We start from the raw sequence: 27,938 nt of genomic DNA, 5'->3' as shown, positions 1-27,938 counted from the left end.
TCAGGGGGGTCCACGTTTCGCAAGCGTAGAAAAGGGAGGGAATGACTGTGGCAGAGATGACCTGAAGTTTCGTGCGGAGCGACAAACCAGGTACCTTCCACGCAGCGTTACGCAACCGATTAAGAGATAATGCCGCTCGAATGATTCGGAGTGAGACCTCTGCTCTTAAACCGTAGCCGGTCATGAGCACACTGCCCAGGTATGAGAAACTCTCCACTCTATCCACAACTGCCCTATCACCAATTGGGAGTTGTGGGGGTGGAGTGTCCAATGGTACAAAATACCCAGGCAGGTGCTTAGTTTTGGTGGGGCTGATGGTAAGGCCCCACCTTTTAGTGGCAAGCTCCAGGTTCAGCAGCAGCACCTCCAACTCCTCCTCTGAGTGAGCAGCAATTACCAGATCATCGGCATACATAACATGGTTGAGCAATAGGGAGCCATCCCTTGACCGCACTCGAGCATCGATCGATCAGCCTCCCATTGTATGTGTACCAGATGGAAATTCCTCCGGTACAGCTATTGAAGGCTTCACGAACTAAGTGGTCGAAATAGATATTAAATAATATGGGAGCCAGATGACATCCCTGTCGCACCCCAAGGTGTACAGGAAATGGCTCCGACGCCCGGCCACGTAGTTTTACACACACACACGCACGCACACACACACGCATGCACACACACATGCGGACACACACGCACGCGCACACACGCACGCGCACACACACATGCACACACACACTCACACACGCACACACGCACACGCACGCGCACATACGCACACACGCACATGTATTTTTGCTTTTATTTTTACCAATTTCTATCCAAACGCTGCTATCGGCGTTTTCCCATCGGAACTCTTAACAGTGAGCAGTGGACTACCCTGTGCAGGCCCCCCTCACCCCCGCCCCGTCCCCAGAACACATTTAGTTACGTGGGAAGGGACGGTGAGATGTTAAGTGAGTGGGTGACAGGCTGAGTGAGTCGTTGAGTGGGTGAATAGGTGAGTGGATGAGTGAGTGGGTGAGAGGCTGAGTGTGTCGTTGAGTGGGTGAGTGGGTGAGTGGATGAGTGAGTGGGTAAGAGGCTGAGTGAGTAATTGAGTGGGTGAGTGATTGAGTGAGCGAGTAACAGGCTGAGTGAGTAATTGAGTGGGTGAGCGAGTGGTTGGCTGAGTGGTTAAGTGGGTGAACTAGTGAGTGTTTGAGTGGTTGATTTGGTAAGTGGTAGAGTGGGTGTATAGTTGAGTGAGTTGCTGAGTGAAATTGGACAGGGGGCCCCATTTCATTCCGTGCACCAGGGCCCTTTCTCACCACGAAGCACCATTGATCACACGGCGGGTGGAGGGAAGTGGGGGAGGGGGTCTCACCTCTGAATTTCTTGGGAGGCCGAGTAAGATCTCCGGCTGCAGGTTGCACGACGCATCGATCGTCTACGAGCCTGAACAAGGGGGAAGATAGACGCGCACACGCACGCACACCTTAACAATGACAGCAATCTCTGCATTTACGAGGAGCTTAATGAAACGCCTCACCATCTCGAAGCGCCTTACGGACATTTCTGCTCAACAATTCGAAGGGGGCACCCCCAGTGGCAGCTGTCCGCGTGCGGCACAAGGTTGACTCGGTACTGCCCCGCCGCCGGTGGGCACGAGTCTGTCAGTAGGGGGGCGACGATCGCTGCCGTGTGCGTGCGTCATCCCAAATTGAGTGATTTCGCGGTGCAAGTGTATTCAGCCGCGCGACCGCTCCAGATGTCACTCGCGACCGACGTCAGCCGTGGCCGGGAACCGTGCTCAGCGTCTGCGAGTGCGTCGAGCAGCACGCGATCCACCGCGCCACAATCGGGTTGGCCAATCGTGCCGCTCACGTCACCGCAGACGGGACAAGCTTAGGCTCATATTCTTAGGTTTTTTTCGGTAAAGTCACGTAGGTAAAACATAAAAATTAATGAAAATAAAATAAAATAAAAAACAAAAAATCACGACGTTTCGGAGGCAACACACGGAGACTTGTGTTGCCTCCGAAACGTCGTGATTTTTTGTTTTTATTTTATTTTATTTTCATTAATTTTGATGTTTTACCTACGTGACTTTACCGAAAAAACCTAAGAATATGATTCCTTGCAGTCACGAAAGCTTCAAACCAAGCTTAGGCTCATTGTCCCACCTTCTCGACGTCATCGACGCCTTCATCATCATCGTCGTCGTCGTCGTCATCATCAGCGTCAGCATCATCGTCTTCTTCATCATCATCGTCGTCGTCATGATCATGAGCATGGTCATCAGCATTGTCAAAGGTGTCATCATCATCAGCTTCTCATTATCGTCACCATCACCATCTAATAAGATGGATTTGCAAGAAGCTACAAAGACCCGCATCGTTGCGTCTGCTGGGGCCTTTTCCTGTAAATTGCACCGCCAACTCCAACCCACGATAACTGTTTCCAAGAAAAAAAATCGTCCTAATGCGCAGCAGGCCTCTGGAATTAAACTGCGACAAAACCCGAGCCGGCTAATTGAAGCAAGGCGGAACGGAATTGACCGCCCAGTCGCTGGCAAGGAGGAGTGCAGGGGATGAAGCGTGGTGGGGGGGGGGGTGCCGGGGATGCCACACGTTCGTGCGTACTCCGGCCCTCCACGCCAGGAATTTTATTTCTCAAGCCAACAGGCGCTTAGCAACTGCGGTGGGAAGAGAGTAAAAGCACGGGAGAGAAAGGGAGCGAGCGAGCGAGGGAGCACCCTCCGTAACAAGGCACACTTTGACCAAGGCACACTTTGACGCAGATCCCTCCTCCGTCGCGAAGGCTCACTTTGTGCACCGTGTGGCCAGGGCTACGGAATGCAGAAGTCGACGCTGCAAGGGAGCAGAATCAGAAGCAGCGGCGGCAGCGGCGTCGGTTCCCCGCGATCGCGCTGCACACGACAGCTGTCCGGCGTGTGCTTTCGGGCTGTGCCCCCGTGTTGCCCGGCGCGATGTCCGACGTTCCGCGCCCGGTGCAAATACGAGAAAAGGCCCGGCACACGATCTTGGGACACCGCTTATGCAATTTTGCCACGAACGCCTTTCATCGTTGAGACGACGACGGTTACGAGGACGGCGATGATGACGACAGCGGCGGCGACTCGTACACACGACTGCGCCGGGAGCCCCGCGGGCCGACGTTTCACTCCGCGTGCCGCGGTGCTTCTTCACCGAGCCGAACTTATTTTGTTCCAAAGAAGCCCCAAGGCATGCGCAGTGAAACGTAAGGCGTCGTGTCGAACGGCACGCGTGCCCCCCCCCCCCCCCGCGAACACGTCGGAGGGATGCACAAACGCGGAGTCGTGTCGGCAAAAGAAAACCACGATATGGGGTAATCATCCGGGACGTTCAAAATGGGAAGCAATTTTGGGTCACAATTTCTGACTTTTATTGAGCCAGGGGGGAAGGGTGGGGGGAGGGGCAAACGAGGCCACAGAGATGAGGTGGATCCAGTGAGATGAGGACAAAGATCCCCCGTGTAGCCTTAACAGACTGTTGGGGCAAGTGCTGTTTGCGAGTACCTATAAAGGCCCGTACAATACACGAGGGGGTGGGTGCCAGCACCACGCCCGACCGCCTTTGTCTCCCCAGTGGTGATGTTTACACACTGCACCAGGTACCCCTTTAAGGCCGAGTCGACCTAGGGGGGGACCGGTTCAAATAATGTTAACTGGTTGTTGGCCGTGAGTGGAGATCGAACTCGGGTCGCCATTGTTCGTAGCGGAACACACAACACACACAGAGACACGTGTGTGCATCCATACAAAAGATCCCAGAAAAGCTGCATCAACCCATTGGGGAAAGTTACGTTAGCGAGCACCTATCAAAGCAGGCACGGCACACAAGGGGGTAGTCTGGTAAGCAGCATCATACCGGCTGCCTTTGTCTCCCCAATGCTGATGTGTACACTCCACACAAGGTGTTAATTTAAGGCCGGGTTAACCTAGGGGAGGCCCAACATTGGTTCTAATATCCCTTCGAACTCATGTTAACTATGGCCAGAACTTGGGTCACCACCAGCGTTCGCAGCGCATCACGCTCACCGCTACACCACCGCTCCCCACACACAGACAGGGCTGCCTATTCAACCGTACAGGCTCGAGGGAGAACAGAGACAAGTGCTGTTGGCGAGCGCTTATTAAGGCACACGAGGGAGCGGTGTGGCAACACGACATCACCAGGCCGCCGCCTTTACGGCAAGTCCCGGAGCTCACACCCACGCAAAGTGTGCGAGCAAGTAGCGGTCAAAACAAATTGAAAAGGAAACTGACTCACAGGGTTCAACCGATGTGTAAGAATAACAAAGAGGCGGGAGACTGCATTGGGAGTGGTACAGCAGCACCGACACCCACAACAGCCTCTACCAGACCATTGGGAGAGCACGTGCTGTTAGTGAGCGTCTATTGAGGCCAGCACGGGCGGTGTGGTGACCAACACCGCAGCCCGTGAGAGTATGCCTCCCCAATGCTGTTGTTTACACACCGCGCCAGGTACTCATTTTAAGGTTGAGTCGACCTCGGGGAGGGCGCAGGACCGGTTCAGATCGACGTCAGCCGCGGTCCGTATTCGCTAACGCAGCGCAGTGCCAACCGCCGTGCCACCGCTCCGCAGGAATTCATTCCGCGTCGGGCACCACGCCAAAGACGCCGCTCGGTACGCGACGCCGGGAACGAGCCGTGGAGACGCCGCATCGTGGGGACAATCGCCGGCGGCGGCGGCGCGGCTCGAGCCCCTGGCTGGGGTCAGAGGAAGGTCCCTGTCAGGGGGTCCTTTAAAGACCCCCGGGGCGAGACTGTGGCCGGGCGAGGCATCTGGGTAATTGAGCGCAACAATGTCGTAGCCTCGGGAGGTGGATTGTTTCGCGCGTGGGACACCCCCACCCCGGGCATCCCAGAGGCACCCAGGAGTTGTGATGCGTTGGCTCTTGGCGGGTTTTTATTCGATCCATTTTGTGCTTGCCGATTAGCTCCTCTCATCTGCTAAAAAATACACGGGTACGTTGGACTTCTTTTGTACCTTACGTGGCCAACCGTGAAACACAAAAAACAGTTCTGAAGTAATGACTTTTCAATCGAGATTTCAAAGTGCATAACTCCAGTCGCTTCCTAATAGCGGAAGCAGAAGCGTTCCGGATGGCCGCAGAAGCGCATCTGAGAGGTCGGGTAATAGGAGTTGTGACGATTCACCAAAGTGCTTCTTGGGGAAAAAAACGACCATCGGTGGATGACTCGTTGACAAGAGGAGGAGTTTGACACGCGACGCCACCTATCCGGCTCCATCTATCACGCTGCACTGCCGCTGTGCGGAGCAGCCAAGACCGAAGATGGCAATCCTCTCGTCTGTCGCGCTTAAATAAAAAAAAAACTCATTAAACCGTGCACACAGAAGGGCACGAGTGTGCCCGGGTGCGTACGTGCAAAGACAAAGATTCCCTCCCTACCGCCTTTAACAGACTGTCAGGGCAAGTGCTGTTGGCGAGCAACTATGAAGGCCGGCACGGCACACGAGGGGGTGGGTTGCCAACACCGCACCCGGCCACCTTTATCTCCCCAGTGGCGATGTTTACACACCGCACCAGGTACTCATTTGAGGCTGAGTCAGCATAGGGGAGGCCCGGGACCCGTTCAGATAATCGTCACCAGTGTTTGCCGTGAGCCAGGCGACCCTCCTACCCCGAGCGCGATGCCACGCCGAGCGCAGTCCCTGGGCCTCGGCGTTGGCCGCATCTTCTACGCCGACCGTGGTAGCGGCCCGAGGTCGGCTCCGGTATTGCGGCGGCGCCACCACCACCGCCACCACCGCCACCACCACCGCCACCACCGCCACCGTCACCACAGCCGCCACCACCGCCACCACCACCACCGCCACCACCGCCACCACCACCGCCACCACCGCCACCGTCACCACAGCCGCCACCACAGCCGCCACCACCGCCACCACCACCGCCACCACCGCCACCGCCACCACCGCCGTCACCACAGCCGCCACCGCCGTCGGTGACAACGCGCGGTGCTCCGGTGCGGTCAGCTGAGTCGTCCGCACGGGCCACGTTGTGTCCCAATAATAGTGATAATTATTATAATAATGCTCTTTGGTTCTTTCGGCAAGTCACATAAGTAGAAATAAAACAAAATAAATCACGACGTTTCGATAGCAACACAAGCCCTCATCTTCAGAAGACGTCTTCAGACGATGGCTTGTGTTGCTTTCGAAACGTCGTGATTTATTTTGTTTCATTTCTACCTACGTGACTTTACCGAAAGAACCAAAGAGTATGGATTATTGCAGTCACGAAAGCTTCAAATCAAGATATTATAATAATGCCAAGAGCACAAATGGGTACTTCATGTAGCATTCACTCACTGCATTTAGATGCAGTTTAGATGCGGCGAGTGAGCATCATATTAACCGCAAAAAAAATGAAGTGGGCACATCGTGGCTAGGAGGGAGACAATATCCGATAGTCACGACGAACAACAAAGTCGCAGCCAGATAAGTAAACGGGCCCGAGCGTTCTTCCACCGAGGAGATGGAGCGATGCAATCAGCTCGTGTGTAGGAGTCAGGACGGACTTTCGCATCCCGAAGAGCCGTGAGAGACGGTGAAGGGGGGGGGGGCCTTCGTCCAGCAGTGGATCGACACGGCTGACGATAATGAAGAGCCCGAGTCTCTGGGGCGTGTAAAGGAGTCCACAGGTTAGACGATTAATGACGCAAGGGAGAGCGGCCGACGAGCAACCTGAGACCCTGACGCCACCGGGGTAATTCAATCGGGTGCCAATTTGCTCTGAAAAAAAACCACACGGCACGGTAAATAGCCGCTCGGCAAATCTCGCGCACGCGTGAAGTGCCCCGTATTGTGCGCACGTTTGTCTGTCCCCGATATATTTTTTTCATCTCCGCCCGTCCATCTCCAAAAACACGAGAGGAAAAAAACAGCGCGCAATGGATCCGCTTTGGGCAAAAAGACCTTGCCCACCACGGTCAGCGCCCCGCGGCCTCTCCAATCCGCACGTCGGTCTGCGTCCGTCAGTCCGGGTTTGTCTGCTTGTCCGTCCGTTTGTCCGGTTCAGTGGTCAGTTATCACCACCGCCGCCTCCCGCCCCCCCTGTATTTACTCCCTGCCCTTTAAACCAGCAGCTGCGTTCTAATTGATTTTCCTCCCCCGTCCTCCTGCTCCGTGTGTCACGTCGTAAAGTAAAACACCCACACCGCAGGCGGGGCAACAAGAAAAATACAATTATATAACGATGAACTCGAGCGAGGTGAGAAGCGACGGTCAACGGGAAGTCCTCCAACGATTGCCGAATTATGCCAGTTTTCTTTATTCGGTGCTTCGAAACATTTCTTCCAAAATTGCCGACTGGTAGTGCCCAAGACGGCGGACGAGAGCCGTGAAATTCTTTCGTGGCGTTTTATCTCTCTGGATCACGCAAATATGTACGGCGGCCAGGTCAACGTGGTAGCTGAATGTCGATAAACAGAGAATATAATTTTGTGGGGAAAAAAACGAATGTGCTATGGAACATGAAAATAATTAAAAACAGTATCCATCTTCTCCACCTTATTTTGTATGGAGTTTGAAAAAAGCAGCAAGGTCACGATTGCATTTCTAATGTTGCGAGCCATACCATCGTTAACTGGGTGGTAGCTGAGTCAAGTCTGCTTGCTCCACCAGAGTACGCGTACACGGTCGCAACCACAGCTAGTTGATGGGCAGGTCCCGAGTGGTGGGGTAAATCGTGGGTACTCCAACCTCTTTCAATTCGTCTGGCCAACAGGGCTTCCCTAAAGCAGTCCCACACAGGCCCTTGCACCAGCAGTGGCACGAGCAGGCCATTGCAGGGACACAACCTTTCACCATTTGTCTTGCCGCATGAGTCCGTTGATTTTCGCAGATGGCAGCTGAGTTCGTCTTGTAATTAAGAGGTTTGACCCAGGTCACGAGCCACTGTTCACAGTGCAAACTCTTGGCCTAAACCCATAATCCATCCTAAATTCTCCAGGGTTCACTGGTTCTTGACTCCTGAGGTGGTTGTCTGGCTTGATCACCTGAATGTCAAATTGTGGTTGTTGGTCTGCATCTACATCAGCCATAGAATAAAAGGCTGCGACTGGGAAGCTAAGCAAGGCCGGGGCTGGTTGGTACTTGGGTGAGGAGACTGCATTGGGAATGCCAGTGACTGAGACATTGCAATACAGCAAATCGATTATTGAATCCATCTGTGCGGAGCTATTGAGTCATATTCTCTCGTTTGTTCTGGGTTTTCTCCAGGTGCTCTCGTATCCTCCCGTGTGACAAGAAAGTCGTGAGTGGAATCGGCCAAACATCCGAATACAGTACCCTCCTGAAAACAGGTCGTGAGGTTCAGTGCGGCTTTCTTGGGAAAAATAGGTTTTAGTTTTACTTCTAGTGTTATTTAAAAAAAGTATAATGACACTTCATTAGGGGTGTAATGATACACTTACTCGGTGATTTATATAGCTTCTTCAGTTCACAAGACATACATTGGATCGCTTGCGTGAGGATCGGTGTTTTAATCTGTAGTATGCTTCATAATAAAGATTATTGGATTTCGATTTAAAGCTTTCGTGACTGCAGGGATTCATCTTCTTGGTTCTTTCGGTAAAGTCACGTAGAAGGGAAGTAATAAAATAATAAAAATAAAACAATAAAATAATTCTCACGACGTTTTGGCTACAACGCAAGCAGCCGTCTCATTCTTCACCTGAATACGGCTGTTTGCGTTGTAGCCGAAACGTCGTGAGAATTATTTTATGATGTTTTATTTTTATTATTTTATTACTTCCCTTCTACGTGACTTTACCGAAAGAACCAAGAAGAAAAAAAAAAGATTATTGGGTTAGAAGTAGTAATTAATTGGCGTTTTGTTTACGTGGTTCAGTGTCTCTGATCTCTGATCCACCTGGTCCAGTCACCTCTCGCTTGTGAGCTTGCTTTTAAGCACAGGCAAGGAATCTGCTCTTCTGGATTCCAAGGGTGGTATGTCTTGCAAATTAACAGTCCAAAAGCCTCGAGGAAGTATTCCTTATCACCGCCACATCATTCGCATCATCGTCTGCTTCGCCTTGAGACTCACAGTGCATTTATCCCATTGTCAAGCGTCTCTGACAATAGCTGCCCTAACCTGAAAGGCCACATGCTCCGACCTGAGCCTATTAGAGGGTGAACTATGTAGGCTTTTATTAAATCCAGTGTGCACAGGGCAACCCACGTAGAGACTGGTTACAAAAGACGTTTGTTGCGTGCGATTTGCTGAGGTGGAGCAACTACAGAGCCTCCACGTAGGTCAACCTGACATAGGTGTTATAGGCTGCGCGGAAACGTGGTGGGCAGACAATGTCAGCGCAGCAAAATCCAGTTATTTTATGTTTCGGTTTTGATACCGACAATTATGTAGCAAAATAGTCTTAGTGTCTCTATCCCACTTTTCATTATCAGCGATGACCCAACCGCTGCTGAATGAAGGCCTCCCCGAACCTGTTGCGATCTGATATGGTCTCTCACTGGCAACAATAGAGCTCGCACCGGCACAAGAGATCATTCCACCGGACGTTCAATCGCGCGTGTTCCCTCCTTTGGCTGTGACTTCGTAATTCGTCTTGACACCCACCGAGTCTCTAATCTCGTGTCTGTTAAAGTGGAAAGTAAACAAATTCCCCCACTTTACTGTACAATGTTTCACTTTTATCAGTCGACCTCTGTCATGGGAATTAGATTTTACAGTGTAATCACCATTAGTCATGGGTTTTAAACGCAATACCATTTTTTCTCTCTCTTGCAAATAATCGCATCACTAGTTCTTGGCAAACACAACCGCAAACATGTTTTGTAAGCTGAACATTGCAGACATATATTCTAAAAGACGAGGCAGATAGTGGTGGTGATGATGACTTTGGGCAGCAGCAACGACGATAACAAAATAATTTTCTAGGTCCTGGCATTTTTCCCAACCATGTGAAGTCTTGCCTCTGTGGTCCTCTCTCGTCCACTCATTCCCGTTCTGGGGCCATCACCTCCATGTCCAACTCAACAGTCATTCGCATCCGAGTCCACCACTTTGCAAGGTCAGCAGCGCTGGTCGATGGACACTATACCATTGATTTGCCATTGAAAAGTGAGAATACGAAAATGCCGAACAACCGCTGCATTGCAAGGCAGCGCATCATCAGTTTCAAGAGAAAGCTGAGCAAGAGCCCAGATTTCCATGAGGACTACAACAGATTCATGAGAGACTTCATTGCAAAGGACTTTGCTGTGAAAGTGCCTAAAAAGCAGCTGGAACGAGAATGCGGAAGAGTGTGGTATATTCCCCACCATGTGGTGGACCACCAGAAGAAAAAGAAGATCCGTGTAGTCTTCGACTGCACTGCAACATACCAAGGAACCGCATTGAATGAGCAGTTACTCCAAGGACCCAACCTCACCAACACTCTCATTGGTGTGTTGACCAGATTCAGAGAAGAATCTGTGGCTATGATCGTGGACATCGAGTCAATGTTTTATCAGGTCAGAGTGCTGGAGGATGACGCTGACCTACTGCGTTTCCCGTGGTGGTCTGGTGGTCACCTGAGTCGAGCCACAGAGGAGGACAGAATGACTGCGCACCTGTCTGGAGCCACGCCATCACCCAGCTGTGCATCCGACGCACTAGGGAGAACAGCTGAAGATGGAAGAACCGAGTCAACACCAGAGGCGGTTGACACAGTATGCAGAAGCTTCTACGTCGACGACTGCTTGAAGCCTGTGTCATGTGACGGCCGTGCTGTCACCCTGTCAAGAGGTCTCCGAACTTTGTGTTCTAGTGAGGGATTCAACTTGACAAAGAGGGCGAGCAACAGCGGAGTTGTCATACCGTCCATCACAGAAGAAGAAAGAGCCGCAAAGGTTGATAAGATGCTCGGACGAGAACTTCAAGTGCCGCTCGAAGAGTCTACCTTTTGGACGGATATCACTACAGTGCTGAAGTACACAGAGAATGAAACCACTAGTTTCAACACCTTTGTGGCAAACAGGATTGCTACAATCCGTGAGGCCACAGAACCGACTCATGCGAGGTACATCAATACCTCAGTGAACCCAGCGGATCATCCTTCAAGAGGTTTGAAAACCTGAAAACTTCATCAAAAGTGAATAATGGATTCAGGGACCCAAATTCCTGTGGAAGGTTCCAAGTGAATGGCCCGAACGACCAATTCAAACGAGTCAAAACTCAGACGATGATGAGATCAAGAAGTCGGTAACAGTCAATCTCGTCAGTACCGAAGATAACTCTAACACGGTGAACAGACTTATCAATCACTACTCAAGTTGGCATCGTCTGAAGAGAGCAGTGGCATGGTTTTTCCGACTGTAAGAGATTCTGCTGCACTTGAGGAATAAAAGAAAAGAGTATCGAGCTACAATCAGTCAGGCTGAAAGCAGAGGTCGCAACCGGGTACCCGATACCCGTACCCTACCCAATACCCGGCTACCCGTACCCGGCCGAGTACGGGTACGGGTAGCCGTTTGCGACCCTGGTGCGGCCGGGTACGGGTAGGCCGTGAGTCACTGGTGAGTAGCCGTTTGTCACTCATTTCGGGTAGGGTACGGGTTACGGGTAGGGAACGGCTACCCGTACCCGGCTGGGTACGAGTACGGGTACCCATTTGCGACCCTGGTGCGGCCGGGTACGGGTAAGGAATCAAAACCCGTTTGCGACCTCTGGCTGCAAGTAAACCTGAGAGGCAGAAGATACTTCTCAAGCAGTGCATGCAGGAACTCAAAGCAACACTGGAAAATTATCTGCTTACAGTGGAAAACCAGACCCAGGCTGAGATCGACCCAATCCGCTTCAGCCAGAAGAATGATCAAGACCATGCCAGTCTCCAACGGTTCAGTCCGTCGCGTGTGTGTTAAAACGAAGTTCAGCACAATGGAGCGAGCTATTACAAAGCTGTCTGTTACAAGAGGCAGCATGAAAGTATACGGATAAGACGAAGAGAAGGCTCAAGAAAGCCAATAAGTGGCAGAAATACAAGAAATTGTTACAAGTAAAATTCATTATTTAGAGTTTTGTGGCTCTTAAGGTTAAAGTTAAGAGTAATTGGTATGCTCCCCGCCTAGCCAAATAGGAGCTGGTAATGTAAGAGCCATTAGACAGAAAGTGAATGTATTATTTCTGTGTATACATTTGATGTACATCTGTCATACATTTGTTGACAGACTAGGCCAGGGGTCGGCAACCTACGGCTCCGGAGCCGCATGCGGCTCTTTACGGGCTGCTTCTTGACGATATGTACGTATGTACAGTATGTACTCAGATGCATTGCGGCTCTTGAAATACTGAATTTTGTACCGAATTGGAAAGAAATGGCTCTTCTTGTTATTTTGGTTGCCGACCCCTGGACTAGGCATACTCGATTTGGAATATTCCAACTGTCTAGAACCCCCCCTTTGGTGAGACGCTCCGTTGGTTGAACCCATGACGTCACTTCCGCCCTGACAGTATAAATGGGAAGCCAAGAGAAGGGCCAGTGGACGTGTGACAGGTGAAGATATCTCCTTGGAAATCGCTCGTTTTTGTGCAACTAAGAAATAAAAAAAACAGTTTTGATTTAAGCCACGTCCAACACGCGTTAGACTTATTGCTCCCACAGGTTACGACGTAGCTTATTTTCTGGTAGAAGAAAGCTGCGCCGACACACACCACTCTGGACCACATACCGGAGTAAACCGGTGTCCCCGTAGCCTGTGCTCCTCTTCAACGGAGGAGGAATACCAAAACGACGCGAACGAAATTCTGAAATAGCCTCATGGTTCTAACAACTCGACATTGACATTTAACTCTTCTATGTACGTGTGTTGAACTTCTTTCGCACCGTACGTGGCCAAAAGTGCCAATCAGAGGTGCGGTGGAAGGCCAACAAACTAAACACAAAAATTAATTCTAAACAAATGAGTTTTTTTCTTCTTGGTTCTTTCGGTAAAGTCAAGTAGAATGGAAATAATAAAATAATAAAAATAAACCAATAAAATAATTTTCACGACGTTTCGGCCACAACGTTTCGGCCACAACGCAAGCCGTCCTCAGGACTTAATAAAATAACCGTACCCGGCCGGGTACCCGTACCCGGCCGGGTACGGGTACCCGTTTGCGACCCTGGTGCGGCCGGGTACGGGTAAGGAATCAAAACCCGTTTGCGACCTCTGCGATACGTCGTGCCTAGCCTACCGAGTCAGCTTTCTCTTCACGTGTCCGAGCCGGGTACCACTTTCCATGAATTCGAACTGACATCACTCCGAGTCATCCAAGTTGACTTTCTTTCAGCTTGGACCGCCAAGGGGTCATCCAAATTTAAGTGGTAAATATATATATAAATAACAGTACAGTAACACCATAACAATACCGAACCTGGCAAGTTTAAGTCAGAATCTTACAAGGAACTTTCTGTCATAAACGGGGTAAAAAGAAATTCATCACAGGACTGTATAAACTTGTAAAAGCCACATTTTTTAGGTAACTCGGCAAGGATGTTTGTAAGACAATACATTTTTTTTTCAAGCTGTCCCAGGTTCATCAAGGTATACTGAAGCATTTGTGACATACGGTATTTTGCCCTGGTGTTACATTTTTTGGCATCATCGCCCGACTTATGATACGGCCAGAGGGTTTAATGCACGACCCATGATATGGACCAGAGGGCTTCATGCCACGACCCATGATATGGACCAGAGGGCTTCATGCCACGACCCATGATATGGACCAGAGGGCTTCATGCCACGACCCATGATACGAACCAGAGAGCATCATGCATGACCCATCATAGGGACAGAGGGTTTCATCCATGACCCATGATCAAGGCTGGCAGCATCGCGTTTTTTTCCATCGGGTTTTTCATGGTTTTAATCAAACCCGATCATCTCAGACGAGCAAAAATCTGGTTTTATTCGGTTTTATTGCCTGTTAATCCCTACAATTATAGCCCCCACCAAAGAGAAGACAAACAACACGTTCCGCTACGAGATGATGGTCAAAGGTCACAAGACACCGATGGATTCTTGGCTATCCAATGGCAGTGAGTGGCCTGAGCTGCAAAAGATCGCCGTCAAGCTGTCCAGCATTGCCACGTCCAGTGCCACATCCGAGAGGAACTTCTCCACCGCGGCCTTCGTTCACTCCGAGCTGAGTAACAGCCCGCGCGTGAAGTCGGTGGAGGAGGTCGTCGTCTTCACCAAGAGCAACATTCACGACTTTTTCGCCGGCGCGCTTGAGATGATCGATGAGGACAGCGAATCCGATGAATCTGGTGCCGATTGACGACAACTTGGCTTGCCGGATTAAAACCATGGTTTGTTTTCGACAAAATCGGGTTTTTTTTAATATATAAAACCAATAACCCGATCAAATTTGCAACAAACAAAAAAGTCGTTTTTTTTTCACCCTTGCCCATGATAGGGGCATAAGCGAGCTGCTGCTGTTCGCCACGAACAGCACTCGCCCCAACACTCTGTTACTACAGGTTATAACACTGTGTTACTACAGGCTATAACCCACACTGTGTTACTACAGGCTATAACACTGTGTTACTACAGGCTATAACACACTGTGTTACTGCAGGTTATAACACTGTGTTACTACAGGCTACAACACTGTGTTACTACAGGGTTATAACACACTGTGTTACTACAGGGTTATAACACACTGTGTTACTACAGGGTTATAACACACTATGTTACTACAGGCTATAACCCACACTGTGTTACTACAGGCTACAACACACACTGTATTACTACAGGCTATAACACTGTGTTACTACAGGGTATAACACACACTGTATTACTACAGGCTATAACACGCACTGTGTTACTACAGGCTACAACACACTGTGTTACTACAGGCTATAACACACACTGTGTTACTACAGGCTATAACACACACTGTGTTACTACAGGGTATAACACACACTGTGTTACTACAGGCTATAACACGCACTGTGTTACTACAGGCTATAACACACACTGTGTTACTACAGGGTATAACACACACTGTGTTACTACAGGCTATAACACACACTGTGTTACTACAGGCTATAACCCACACTGTGTTACTATAGGCTATAACACTGTGTTACTACAGGCTATAACACACACTGTGTTACTACAGGCTATAACACTGTGTTACTACAGGCTATAACACACAATGTGTTACTACAGGCTACAACACACACTGTGTTACTACAGGCTATAACACACACTGTGTTACTACAGGCTATAACACACACTGTGTTACTACAGGCTATAACACACACTGTATTACTACAGGCTATAACACGCACTGTGTTACTACAGGCTACAACACACTGTGTTACTACAGGCTATAACACACACTGTGTTACTACAGGCTACAACACACTGTGTTACTACAGGCTATAACACACACTGTGTTACTACAGGCTACAACACACTGTGTTACTACAGGCTATAACACACACTGTGTTACTACAGGCTATAACACACACTGTGTTACTACAGGCTATAACACACACTGTATTACTACAGGCTATAACACGCACTGTGTTACTACAGGCTACAACACACTGTGTTACTACAGGCTATAACACACACTGTGTTACTACAGGCTACAACACACACTGTGTTACTACAGGGTATAACACACACTGTGTTACTACAGGGTACAACACACACTGTGTTACTACAGGCTATAACACGCACTGTGTTACTACAGGGTATAACACACACTGTGTTACTACAGGCTATAACACACACTGTGTTACTACAGGGTACAACACACACTGTGTTACTACAGGCTATAACACACACTGTGTTACTACAGGGTACAACACACACTGTGTTACTACAGGCTATAACAATGTGTTACTACAGGCTATAACACACACTGTGTTACTACAGGCTACAACACACACTGTGTTACTACAGGCTATAACACACACTGTGTTACTACATGCTATAACACTGTGTTACTACAGGCTATAACAATGTGTTACTACAGGCTATAACACTGTGTTACTACAGGCTATAACAATGTGTTACTACAGGCTATAACAATGTGTTACTACAGGCTATAACACTGTGTTACTACAGGCTATAACACTGTGTTACTACAGGCTACAACACACACTGTGTTACTACAGGTTATAACACACACTGTGTTACTACATGGTATAACACTGTGTTACTACAGGCTACAACACACACTGTGTTACTACAGGCTATAACACACACTGTGTTACTACAGGCTATAACACTGTGTTACTACAGGCTATAACACACACTGTGTTACTACAGGCTATAACAATGTGTTACTACAGGCTATAACACACACTGTGTTACTACAGGCTATAACACACACTGTGTTACTACAGGCTATAACACTGTGTTACTACAGGCTATAACACACACTGTGTTACTACTTACCCCAGGGTGCTGATGAAGCCGGTCACTGTCCCCTCGGCGTACAGGGAGACGACATCCCCCACGTGCAGGAAGCTGGACATCTTGTCCGTCATCGTCTTGGCGCATAAATTGTGTCTCTGTGTCTGTGTTGTGTGTGTTGTGTTATATCTGTGTGTGTTGTGTTATATCTGTGTGTGTTGTGTTATATCTGTGTGTGTTGTGTTATATCTGTGTGTGTTGTATATGTGGTGTGTGTTGTGTGTGTGTTGTGTTGTGTGTGTTGTATCTGTGTGTGTTGTGTCTCTGTGTGTTGTGTGTGTGTTGTGTCTGTGTTGTGTGCGATTCTCTGTGTGGTGTCTTGTGTTTGTGTGTGTTGTGTGTGTTGTCTGTGTGTGTGTTGTGCTGTGTCTGTTGTGTGTTGTGTCTGTGTGTGGTGTGTTGTGCTGTGTCTGTTGTGTTGTGTGTTGTGTTACAGCCTACACTGTTCATGCATTTGCCTGAGTTTATGTGTGCGTGTCTAAGAGTGTCTTTGTAAGTTTGTGTGTGCGTCCCTACGGATTGTGTCTATTGTGTATGCGTCAGTCTGTAGGCGAGTTTATGTACGCGTGTCGTTGTGTATGACGTGTGATGTGTTTATGTGTCTGTCTGTGTTTCAGTGTCCGTGTCTATCTGTGTGTGTGTCTTGGTGTGCGTGTCTATCTGTGTGTGTCTATCTGTGTGCGTGTCTATCTGTGTGCGTGTCTATCTGTGTGTGTGTCTTGGTGTGTGTGTCTTGGTGTGTGTGTCTATCTGTGTGTGTGTGTCTGTGTCTATCTGTGTGTGTCTATCTGTGTGTGTGTGTGTCTGTGTCTATCTGTGTGTGTGTGTGTCTATCTGTGTGTGTCTATCTGTGTGCGTGTCTATCTGTGTGTGTGTCTTGGTGTGTGTGTCTATCTGTGTGTGTGTCTGTGTGTGTGTCTATCTGTGTGTGTGTGTGTGTCTATCTGTGTGTGTGTGTGTGTCTATCTGTGTGTGTCTTGGTGTGTGCTGCAGACACGGAAGGGAAGCCGCCAACATACCCCGCACTCTGCTCGACACTTCTAACGCGCCAACCCTCCCAAGCTGAGCGCGTGTGCTCAGCCACAGCGTAGTCAACTATTCAGCGTGTGATTACTGCGTGTGCGTGTGTAGGATAGTGTGTAGGTTAGTGTGTGTATGGCACAGACGATACTAAGTACTGTAGTGAACGTACAGCGTGTCTTTGTACGGTGGTGTGGTCTATGTTAAAATCCTGTGTATGATACAATTCAACACTATCGCGAACGTATATACGCTCGTGTGTGTGTGTGGTCTATGGCGTTCTACTTCACACGTGTGTGTGTGTGAACACTTGAGTGTGCGTGAACACGTGTGTGTGCGTGCACACGTGTGTGTGTGTGTGAACACTTGAGTGTGCGTGCACACGTGTGTGTGCGTGCACACGTGTGTGTGTGTGTGAACACTTGAGTGTGCGTGCACACGTGTGTGTGTGTGAGTGTGCAGTACACACCACTAAACAGCTGACGTACACATCACACTCACCACAACAGCAAGTTTGTAGACGTGAGCCGAGTGAGTGAGTGCGAGCAAGTGAGTCAGTGAGTGAGTGTGTGTGAGAGTGTGCGAGTGTGTGAGTGAGTGAGTGTGAGTGTGTGAGTGTGTGTGTGTGCGAGTGAGTGTGTGCGAGTGAGTGTGTGCGAGTGACTGTGTGCGAGTGACTGTGTGCGAGTGACTGTGTGCGAGTGACTGTGTGCGAGTGACTGTGTGCGAGTGACTGTGTGCGAGTGACTGTGTGCGAGTGACTGTGTGCGAGTGTGCGCGAGTGAGTGTGCGCGAGTGAGTGTGTGTGTGAGTGTGTGCGTGAGTGTGTGTGAGTGAGTGTGTGAGTGAGTGTGTGTGTGAGTTTCTGTGTGTGAGTGAGTGTGTGTGAGTGAGTGTGTGTGTGTGTGAGTGAGAGTGAGTGTGTGAGTGAGTGTGAGTGTGTGAGTGAGTGTGTGTGTGTGTGAGTTTCTGTGTGCGAGTGAGTGTGTGCGAGTGAGTGTGTGAGTGAGTGTGTGTGTGAGTGTGTGTGTGAGTGAGTGTGTGAGTGAGTGTGTGTGAGTTTCTGTGTGTGTGAGTGAGTGTGTGTGATTGAGTGTGTGAGTGTGTGTGTGAGTTAGTGTGTGAGTGTGTGTGTGAGTTAGTGTGTGAGTGTGTGTGAGTGAGTGTGTGAGTGTGAGTTAGTGAGAGTGTGTGTGAGTGAGTGTGTGCGAGAGTGAGTGTGTGAGTGTGCGTGCAACTAAAGTCGTGAGTGATTCCGTTCACTGTCCACACAACTTTCTCTCGCACACAACATCAAGAAAACAACAACAACACCACCACCACACTCGCGCACACTTCCGTCAATGCGGCAGTGGCAGCAGCAGCATCAGTAGCAGCAGCAGGAGCTGCTGCAGGGTTCTCTGGTTGTGGTGGGAGGGAGGGAGGGATTCAGCAGCAGGAGCAGTAGGAGGAGGGCACCCAGACCAAACAGTGCGAGGCAATTGGCTACCCCGAGCAAGCGGAGAAAGAGGTGGGACTTCACTAAAACATTGCCACCCAAGGGGCCACGCGCGATGGGCATTGCAGTAGCAACATCAGAATGAGACTTGTTGATGTCCCAGTAAGGGGAAGACCGGGTTGCCAGCAAGTCAACAAATCACAATGAAGGATAGTGGAGTGAGATAGAGAAAAGTGAAGTCACGACTTTAATCAATAAGAGGAATTCGCAACCTTTATATTTTTTAAAAAAAGTCCACGTTGCAGGTTTCGGCAAGGCAGCAAAACAACGCCAGTCCCAGACCACACCAAGACAACACCGTGTCCCTCGATTGCATTGCCCGTTCTAATGTCTAGCATGCAGCCCTTGCTGCTAGTATCAAAGTACTAAACTTACAAATAGGTGTTTAGCCTTTCTGGCAATAAAACAGGGGGTGTCAAGATGCTTAAACAGCAAATAGAAACCTTTTGCATAGGGGCCGTCCATAAATGACGTCACGCGATTTTGGACGATTTTTGACCCCTCCCCCCTCGTCACACGGCGTCACAAAAAGCCAGACCCCCTCAAATATGACGTCACAAAGCTCTGCCCCCCCCAAAACCCATATTTTCATTTTGAAAAAAACATGCTTCAAATTGCTTTAAACTATTGTCATTGTAGTGCGTATTTAATGTGGCGCTGCACTCTGATGTTGTAGGAGAAAATATTTATTAAAAATGAGGCGTTGGAAAGCTTAAATTTAGCATAACATTCACTTGAAAATATTCAACGTCTTACTAAAACTGCAGATGTTCAGAATATTATATTGAAATTATCGTATTATTATAAAATATTAAAAGTAATTCTAACTATAAAAAATACTTGAAACTTCGTAGTAGAACGAAGCAAAATGGAGAGTACAATTATAACAATGACATTCATTCCACAGAATGAAAAGCCCTGGTAGAATAATTAGAATAAAAATGTTTAATAACGATCATTAAAAAATGTTCAAAATGTATGCTTCTCCATTCTCCCATGGAGAAGCAAAATGCTCCTTCATGGAATAAATGAAAGGTGACCTTAGTAAATTTAAATAATCAAATAGTTAATAATGAAAATCAATCAAAATTAGTGTTATAACAATTCTATATTTATTAAAAGTTGCGCATTTTGATGTGACGTCACATTTCTCAAACCCCCCCCCCCTCGTCACACATCGTCACAAATGTCTGAACCCCCTAGGTGCGTGACGTCATTTATGGACGACCCCAAGGCATCAGGTCTGCATTAACCACACGCGCAGTGCTTGTGGTGGTACACCCTCTGGTGATGTACGCGTTGTCTTTGACGCTGGCAGGCCTACGCCAGAGACAGCCTTACTCTTTGGTGTTTTCGGTAAAGTCACGTAGGTAAGAAAAAAGAGAAAATATAAAAACAATTAAATCAAGACGTTTCGGAGGCAGTACTTGTGCTGTGATGGTGCCACCTGAAGACGGAAGCTTGTGTTGCCTCCGAAACGTCGTGATTTTATTTATTTTTATTTTCTCTGTTTTTTTTTACCTACGTGACTTTACAGAAAAAAACAAAGAGTATGGACCCTTGCAGCCACGAAAACTTCAAATCTAGAAGCGACAACCTTCTACGTGGTCGAGTACAAATACAATGGGCGTATCAGAGCATTTATAATCTAAATATCGATAGCACATCATGGGTAAGGTTCGTAGTTGCAAATGTGGCTGTCTGAACGGCAATCTTCTGGTTGAGGATATTTTTTGAAGGAATATTTACTCGGTTTATTGTAGGAATTCATTCTCTCGCTCATTCATTGTTTATGATTCATGCATTCTACCGTTCATGTTAATTAACGAATGTCTTAACGAATACGTGTATGTACCAGTTGAGTGATTCGCCGTAGTGAATATATACACTCATGTGTGTGTTCCTGGGCCTCCCCTAGGTTAACTCAACCTCAAGTGGTGCGGTGTGTAAATATAATAACCAGATTTGAAGCTTTCGTGACTGCAAGGATTCATATTCTTAGGTTTTTTCGCTAAAGTCACGTAGGTAAAACATTTAAAATTAATAAAAGTAAAATAAAATAAAAATCACGACGTTTCGGAGGCAACACAAGCCTCCGTCTTCAAGGAAAAAAACTTAAGAATATAATAACCAGGGAGACAAAGGTGGCCGGGCGTGGTGCTGGCCACCCCACCCCCTCTTGTGCCGTTCCGGCCTTCCCAGGTGCTCGCTTCGTATCAGTGGCCCCAAGTCAGTCTGTGCGACACGGGGCGTCATTACCCGAACCTGGGATTCATTCGTGAAAACTCATCCGTTAGTTGACTCGTTAACTTTATCAGCCAATCGTTCATTCACACCGTTCGTTTACAGCAGCGCATCCATCACCGTTCACAACAACTATGTGAAGGTTAATTGCACGTGGACTGTTGTGTGTGCTCGTTCACGAATTGTTCACCGGAGTTTGTGTAAAACAATTATGCACAGCGGTGTTACTCATGTCCATGCTTGCCGTGCTTTAACGCAATGTGTGGACCTGCGAGCTACAGATGTCCAGTTCGATCTGCTCGCCCAGCAGTTGGAACAATGGATCAAGTCCCTAGCCCCCCCCCCATCAGCTATCTCAGTCCACCCAATGCCGTGAAGTACTAGCAGCGAGTGTATCCGCAGGTCGCCTGGTGGAGTATGGTCACGTAGTCCACATCACCCTGGTGTGCATTGTGACTTGTTGACTAAAAGAACATCCGTGCTTACAAATGTGTGGACGATTAGAACTCCTGCCATAGAAACGTGGAATTTCCACCACTAGTTTCGGAGCTGTAAAATGGTAAATGAGATTCGTACTTTAAGAATTAAAACACAAATTCAAGACACGTGCTCGGGTTTAAAACAAAGGGCTTTGCAGTACTGTACCGTCACTTTGAAATATGAGGAAGTACAGTGCGTCAACGTCAGTCAAAGGCTGCACAATCTGTGTCAGATTTGTCAGCCCTCGGCTAATTGATCGCAAATTCGCGGCCCAATTAAGACCACCGCGTGGCACACGATGGTTTAAATTATTCGATGTCCTTTAAAAGTCTCGCGTCCTGGCAATATCCGACTGCGTGGCCCCACCCACTCTGGCAAGATTAAACAAACAATGCCATACAGTGGTCATCAGTCAAGCAAGAACTCCTCTTGTCTTCCTCATTTCGCTTGGGGCTCGAGAGCTCATCCTTCCGAGGGCACATACTGCCCCCTTGTGTGTTATTTCGTGAGAAGCCCGCTTTGTTTTCTCTGGCACGGATTCCATCCATTGCCTTATACCCCCACTGTGACGATGACTGGATGACAAGCCAGCTTTTCACAAAGCTGTAACAATGCATCATTGTACAGACCTCATCATTACCGACTCTCCTCCTGACTTAAGTTCTCAGCTGCTAATTTTCTAAGCCATTTTACCCAGTTCCAATGTCCGAAAATGAGTATAGTATATTTGGCTTTGATGTGATTTTTTCTGCTTTTCAATTACAGTATCAGTAAAAAATTGCCAGCCTGCTGATATCGGTAGGGTTGGTGCTTGTACTGATGAGATCTGTAGCTGGCTTCATCTGATTTATCGTGGCTTAAGTGTCACATGCTTACGACAACTGAAAAACACGTGTTATCGGAAAGCTGACTTTGTATTTGGATCGAGTGGCAAATTAAACCCGCCAGTTAAATAATTGTAGACCTCGATCTTTAAAAAAACCGAATACGAAATATTTCGTCTCGAATGTTTTAGAGGACCCAAATTGGTTTTCTGATCTTAAAATCTTATTTCATGTTAGGATTTGGTTTATTTCAGCTCTAAAGCAGGAAATGTTCGGCGTGACTGGCGTGCGACATTTCTTTGCGGGGCTTATTTAAAGGTGCCCCATCCGTGGACGATGGAAACAACCTCAGAAGCGGTTCTGCGACATCATCTTCCGGGGACGTTCTGTAACCCAGGGTGGTGCACTGCTTGCTGCAGGAGCTTCTTCAGAGTGGGATTGTTTTCTTGGTTCGTGACATCACACGCAAAGGCACAACTGCGAAATCTTTGAGCAACGACGTGTTACGGTATATATTTAAATAAATAAATATAACTACCCTGGTTTTCATTCCCCAACACAACATTCACAAGCCGTAAAACATGAAACTATTTTTTTACAATTTTATTACGATGTTAACAATTATATATAATCCTCGTTGCCAATACCTGTACAGTTCAACTTTGATCACGGCATAATCGATACTGGCAGATTCTCTGCACTCTGGACTCGTCGACCCGAATTTAACTCCCCGCCGCGGGCGAACATCCGTGGCCAAGTGACATCTGAGACCAGTTCTGGGTCTCACTTCAGCCCGCACTGATCATGCCACCGCTTCCACAGACCGGCGCGGTGAAGTATGGTGACACAACTTCTTGGTTCTTTCGGTAAAGTCACGTAGAAGGGAAATAATAAAATAATAAATATAAAACATAATACAATAATTCTCACGACGTTTCGGCCACAACGCAAGCAGCCGTCCACGAAACGTGAGAATTATTTTATTATGTTTTATTTTTATTATTTTATTATTTCCCTTCTACGTGACTATACCGAAAGAACCAAGAAGATGAATCCCTGCAGTCACGAAAGCTTTAAATCGAAATTTATGGTGACACGACTCACATGGACCGACACGGCATGGAGTGGAGGTCGCCTTCACCAAACAGCGGCTTGACCAGGATCTGAAACAAATTTGTTTTTAATATTGAGAAACTTTGCGAGGCAAATGATTGACACGTCACCGTACGTTTCTCCAAACTTATGTTTATGCATCTATGTCGAACTTCTTTCGCACCGTACGTAGCCAACCGTGATAATCGGAGGTTGGCTTCTCTTGAGCCCGGGTGGTTCACGACCCGCTGCGTAACAGCCGAACCCCGCTCGGAGCCTGCACCATCCCCTGGCAGAACGGGATTCTATTTGCCTTGCGAGACGGTCTGTTGCGAGTTAGCGATCCCCATCTGCTTCACATTACCGTGACACCGTTTGTTGCTGACAGGCAGGTCTCGGCCTTGAAACCGCGTCTCGCACTTCCACATCACCACCACCATCATCACCCTCCAACAAAATCATATTTCGTCGGCATGGCCGAACAAAGAAAGTTGTACATTCTCTCTCTCTCTCTCCTTCGTGATGTGCATAACAAACAACTGGGGCACGCATCCGCCCCGACCAATCACCAGCCCCACTCCCATTGCAGTTGTTGGCGAATCATGGTGGTGGAGTGGTCTTCTCTCTAGCAGGGGTGGCCAACATAGAACAGACCAAGACCCCAATAAATTCCCTAGCCGTGAGTTCTGCAAAAAGCCAACTGCGTGTGTGTATGTATGTGTGTGTGAATATCGTGACAGTTTTCGGCACAGCACTGGAGCCAATAACATTCCTAGCTGCCGTGAGAGCGCGTTCTGCGTTGTGCTCCTGTGCTGGATTAAAGAGTCGCATGTTGACCACCGCTGTTCTACACGACGAAACACAACAACACTCGCGAATTATTTTGTCTCGCAGGGGGAGTGGCGGCCCTTGCACTGATGATGTCTTATGGGGAAGACCGACGTTCTAGATGGTGACACGTCTGATCTTTTCACGCGCAGTTCCAGCCGTCTTGCCTGGCTCTCGCGACATTGGCTCACCGGCATGGCATGGGCAAGCTGCTCGCTCCCCCCCCACCCTACGAACCGTGTTTAAGTCGAGGTTTGGCGCTTTGGTTTTTTCGTAACTTATTTGTGCACGTGGTGGCGCATCGGTCGCTTAATCCACCCATAACACCGCAGTCCCCAGCCAGGTGATGGAAGTCGGGAAATGGATTATTTAATCTATCTGTGCGGAGATTTGAACGTTATCCCCAATTATTCATGGCACCCATTCACGTAACCGGCCAAACATTCCAACGCAGGACCCTCCTTCCAAATAAGTCTTGAGGCTCGATGTTTTTTTCTAGCTAAAGTTCATTATTTTTTATTCATATTATTTCGTCCACGTGACTTTGGTCGTTGCTGTTATTGATCACAAACTTGCATATGTACAGCGCTGTACATTCAGTTTTTCAATAGGTTTATTACAGTTTTAGATCGTTAGGCAAAAAAAACTGTGGCCTTAAAGGCGAAACAAGTATAACCCGTAAAAACAAAGTTTTTCACTATAAATCCTGTATATGCGTGGCGGCTAGAGTCCTCTCGTCCTCTGGCTTGAGATGGCTGCCACCTATGGGTCAGATGATTGCATGGCAGCATTAAGCAATTGGTAATTAAATATAATATTTTTGTCCTAAAAAGTGTAAAATTTTGGAAAAAAATTTTCACGAACATTAATTGTCACGCACAACGAGTCTGTGTGGAAAATGTCAGCTCGATTGGATCACGGGAAGTGGGTTAAAAAACGACCGAAAGATTTGCACGGTCCTAAGCAAGCAAGTGAACTTAATATAAAGGATTTAAAAACACATGTCTGTGTAAAATAGGCGCCGCTTTGGGCATTGACCCGTCTTTATGGCAGGCCAGGGATAGAGAGCACAACAACACGAGGTGGAGACTGCACTTTACACCACGAGGCCTCGATGGGAATCATGTTCTCTGATGACCAGTTTCTTCAATTGGCTTATGGGATAGTTACCTACCCCTAGCAACATTGGCTACCGGGTCAAACCCCTTCAATAATCTCGTACGGTGTGAAGGAAGCTCGACGCACAATAACTTTATAGTGTTTTTATATAAAATATGTTTTATTCCACATCCTGCCTCACATCAAACATTGCGACATCCTGACATTCTGGACGGCATTGCCAGTTGCATTGGCAACTGCAGGCTGGAAAGGGGGGGGGTTAGGTAATTGCCATTCTGGGCTCAGGTATTTAAGATTGCTCTAACGTTTAGGAAGAAACCCCGCGTGTAGTGCTGTGTTCTTCTCAAGTCTACTTCTTGAGTTACATTGTCTCTTTGGGGTTTGCTTCATCGGCAAATTCTATTTATTTTTGACAAAAGCACTCCATCCAACAATAAGCAATCGTTTATTTTTGTCCGGCAAACTTGTTGTACATTTGTTTTTGTTCGTATAGACCGACAATCGACCGTGACGATGCCCTTGTCGACCGTGGATGATTGGTGGATGACCAACGCACGTGCTCTGAAACTCACTTCACGTGGGGGTCGAGGTGCCTTACCGCAGCTCGCCACTAGAGGGCGGCACAGCAAAAACGTGGGACTGCCCCCACCTTCTTGGTTCTTTCGGTAAAGTCACGTAGAAGGGAAGTAATAAAATAATAAAAATAAAACATAATAAAATAATAAAAATAAAACATAATAAAATAATTCTCACGACGTTTCGGCCACAACGCAAGCAGCCGTCCTCAGGTGAAACCAGGTCTGTCGAGGCGACAGCGTCTGAATGAAACAAGCACACGTGCTTGGAGCATATATATAAGCTGGGTTGGAAGGGGGGGGGGGGGAAAGGGCGTCTTGACAAAATAATTTGCATATCAAGAGGAATTTAGCATATTTATGGGAAATGCAGGTATGTGATTAGTACTACTTATGTCCGTGCATTATGCAGGATTAGCAGCATCCGGTGCACCCGTAGAGAACCCCACCTGTTTCACCTGTTTCACCTGTTTCACCTGTTTCACCTGTTTCACCTGTTTCACCTGTTTCACCTGTTTCACCTGTTTCACCTGTTTCACCTGTTTCACCTGTTTCACCTGCACGGTGTGGAGTGTTTCCCCCTCGCACGCGTGGGTTTCTCTACGGGTTGCACCGGTTTCCTCCGCACGTGTAAACACTCATGAATTGTCCGATAACACCGTAACATATATAGAGAACCGCAGAGCTTGAACAATCGTTGTCGCCGGCTCACCAAATGGATGCCTCCCTGCCTGTCCGTGGTTGCTCCTCGAACCTCCGAGTCATCCTCACTCTCTCTACTGTGCACTTGCGGTGCGTTACAAGTTTAACTTTTCTTTATAATCCGGCAAGCACTTAATTTGCGACTCGTTCGAAATTTGCAGAGCTCTTCTTAAACTATGAAGACAATCTCAAACATTTCTGTCATTTGTTTTGCCACGACTTTAAATTCCATGCCGCATGCTATCACCAAGTTTCCACGCTGATTGAACAAACGTAGCCTCCTGTGTTCGTCTAAGTCTACGTCACTGCTTTAAGTATGGCCGAGTTAAAACCAAAGTATCCGTGGGGTGTTTTTAAATCCTTTATATTAAGTTCGCTTGCTTGCGTGCTTGCGTGCTTGCTTGCTTACGACCGTGCAAATCTTTCGGTCGTTTTTTAACCCACTTCCCGTGATCCAATCGAGCTGACATTTTCCACACAGACTCGTTGTGTGTGACAATTAATTTTCGTGAAAATTTTTTTCCAAAATTTTACACTGTTTAGGGAAAACAAATTAAATATTTAATTACCAATTGCTTAATACTGGCAGACAATCATCTGACCCATAGGTGGCAGCCATCTCAAGCCAGAGGACGAGAAGACTCTAGCCGCCACGCATATAAAGGATTTATAGTGAAAAACTTTGTTTTTACGGGTTTACTTGTTTTCTGAATGCATTTGTTATATGATCGGACAAGTGTGATCATTTGTATTACTTATCCAGTGGAAATGTAGGTACAGCCAGTTTACGCACCACCAGCCACGGGGTTTGTGAAAATCGAACATTCAGGATGGAACTGGCTTGCGGGAGCTCTCACTTGGCAAAGTCATGTTAATTTTTCAGGTCTAATTTTGTCTCTCAATATATTAATCAATAGGCAGTGCCACAAATTAGACCGCTTACCCACACTATGTGGAGCCCACTCTTGCATCTTCTGCTACAGAGTATGGCAATTATAAAAAAAAAACTAAAAAAACTCAACACATTCCGTCCATAACACTGTGGCCCTGAAAGGAAACA

At 47.8% G+C, this 27,938-nt stretch overlaps 1 protein-coding gene across 1 annotated transcript in view; it reads right to left on the bottom strand.

Moving 5' to 3' along the window:
- LOC144731755 (inositol 1,4,5-trisphosphate-gated calcium channel ITPR1-like) overlaps positions 1 to 17,239 on the bottom strand; it is a 79,852-nt gene extending 62,613 nt beyond the window's left edge. The window contains exons 1-2 of the mRNA XM_078612973.1: positions 16,479 to 17,239; positions 1,367 to 1,437 (exon numbers count right to left, since the gene is read on the bottom strand). Of these exons, the coding sequence (XP_078469099.1) occupies positions 1,367 to 1,437; positions 16,479 to 16,570 (163 nt within the window). The 5' untranslated portion in view covers positions 16,571 to 17,239. The remainder of the gene's footprint in view (positions 1 to 1,366; positions 1,438 to 16,478) is intronic.
- Between the last annotated feature and the right edge of the window lie 10,699 nt (positions 17,240 to 27,938).

Source organism: Lampetra planeri, chromosome 40, assembly GCF_965212315.1.
Source record: "Lampetra planeri chromosome 40, kcLamPlan1.2.h2, whole genome shotgun sequence".
In the NCBI taxonomy this organism is placed as follows: Eukaryota; Metazoa; Chordata; class Hyperoartia; order Petromyzontiformes; family Petromyzontidae; genus Lampetra; species Lampetra planeri.
This window is presented reverse-complemented; position numbering and strand designations above follow the sequence as displayed.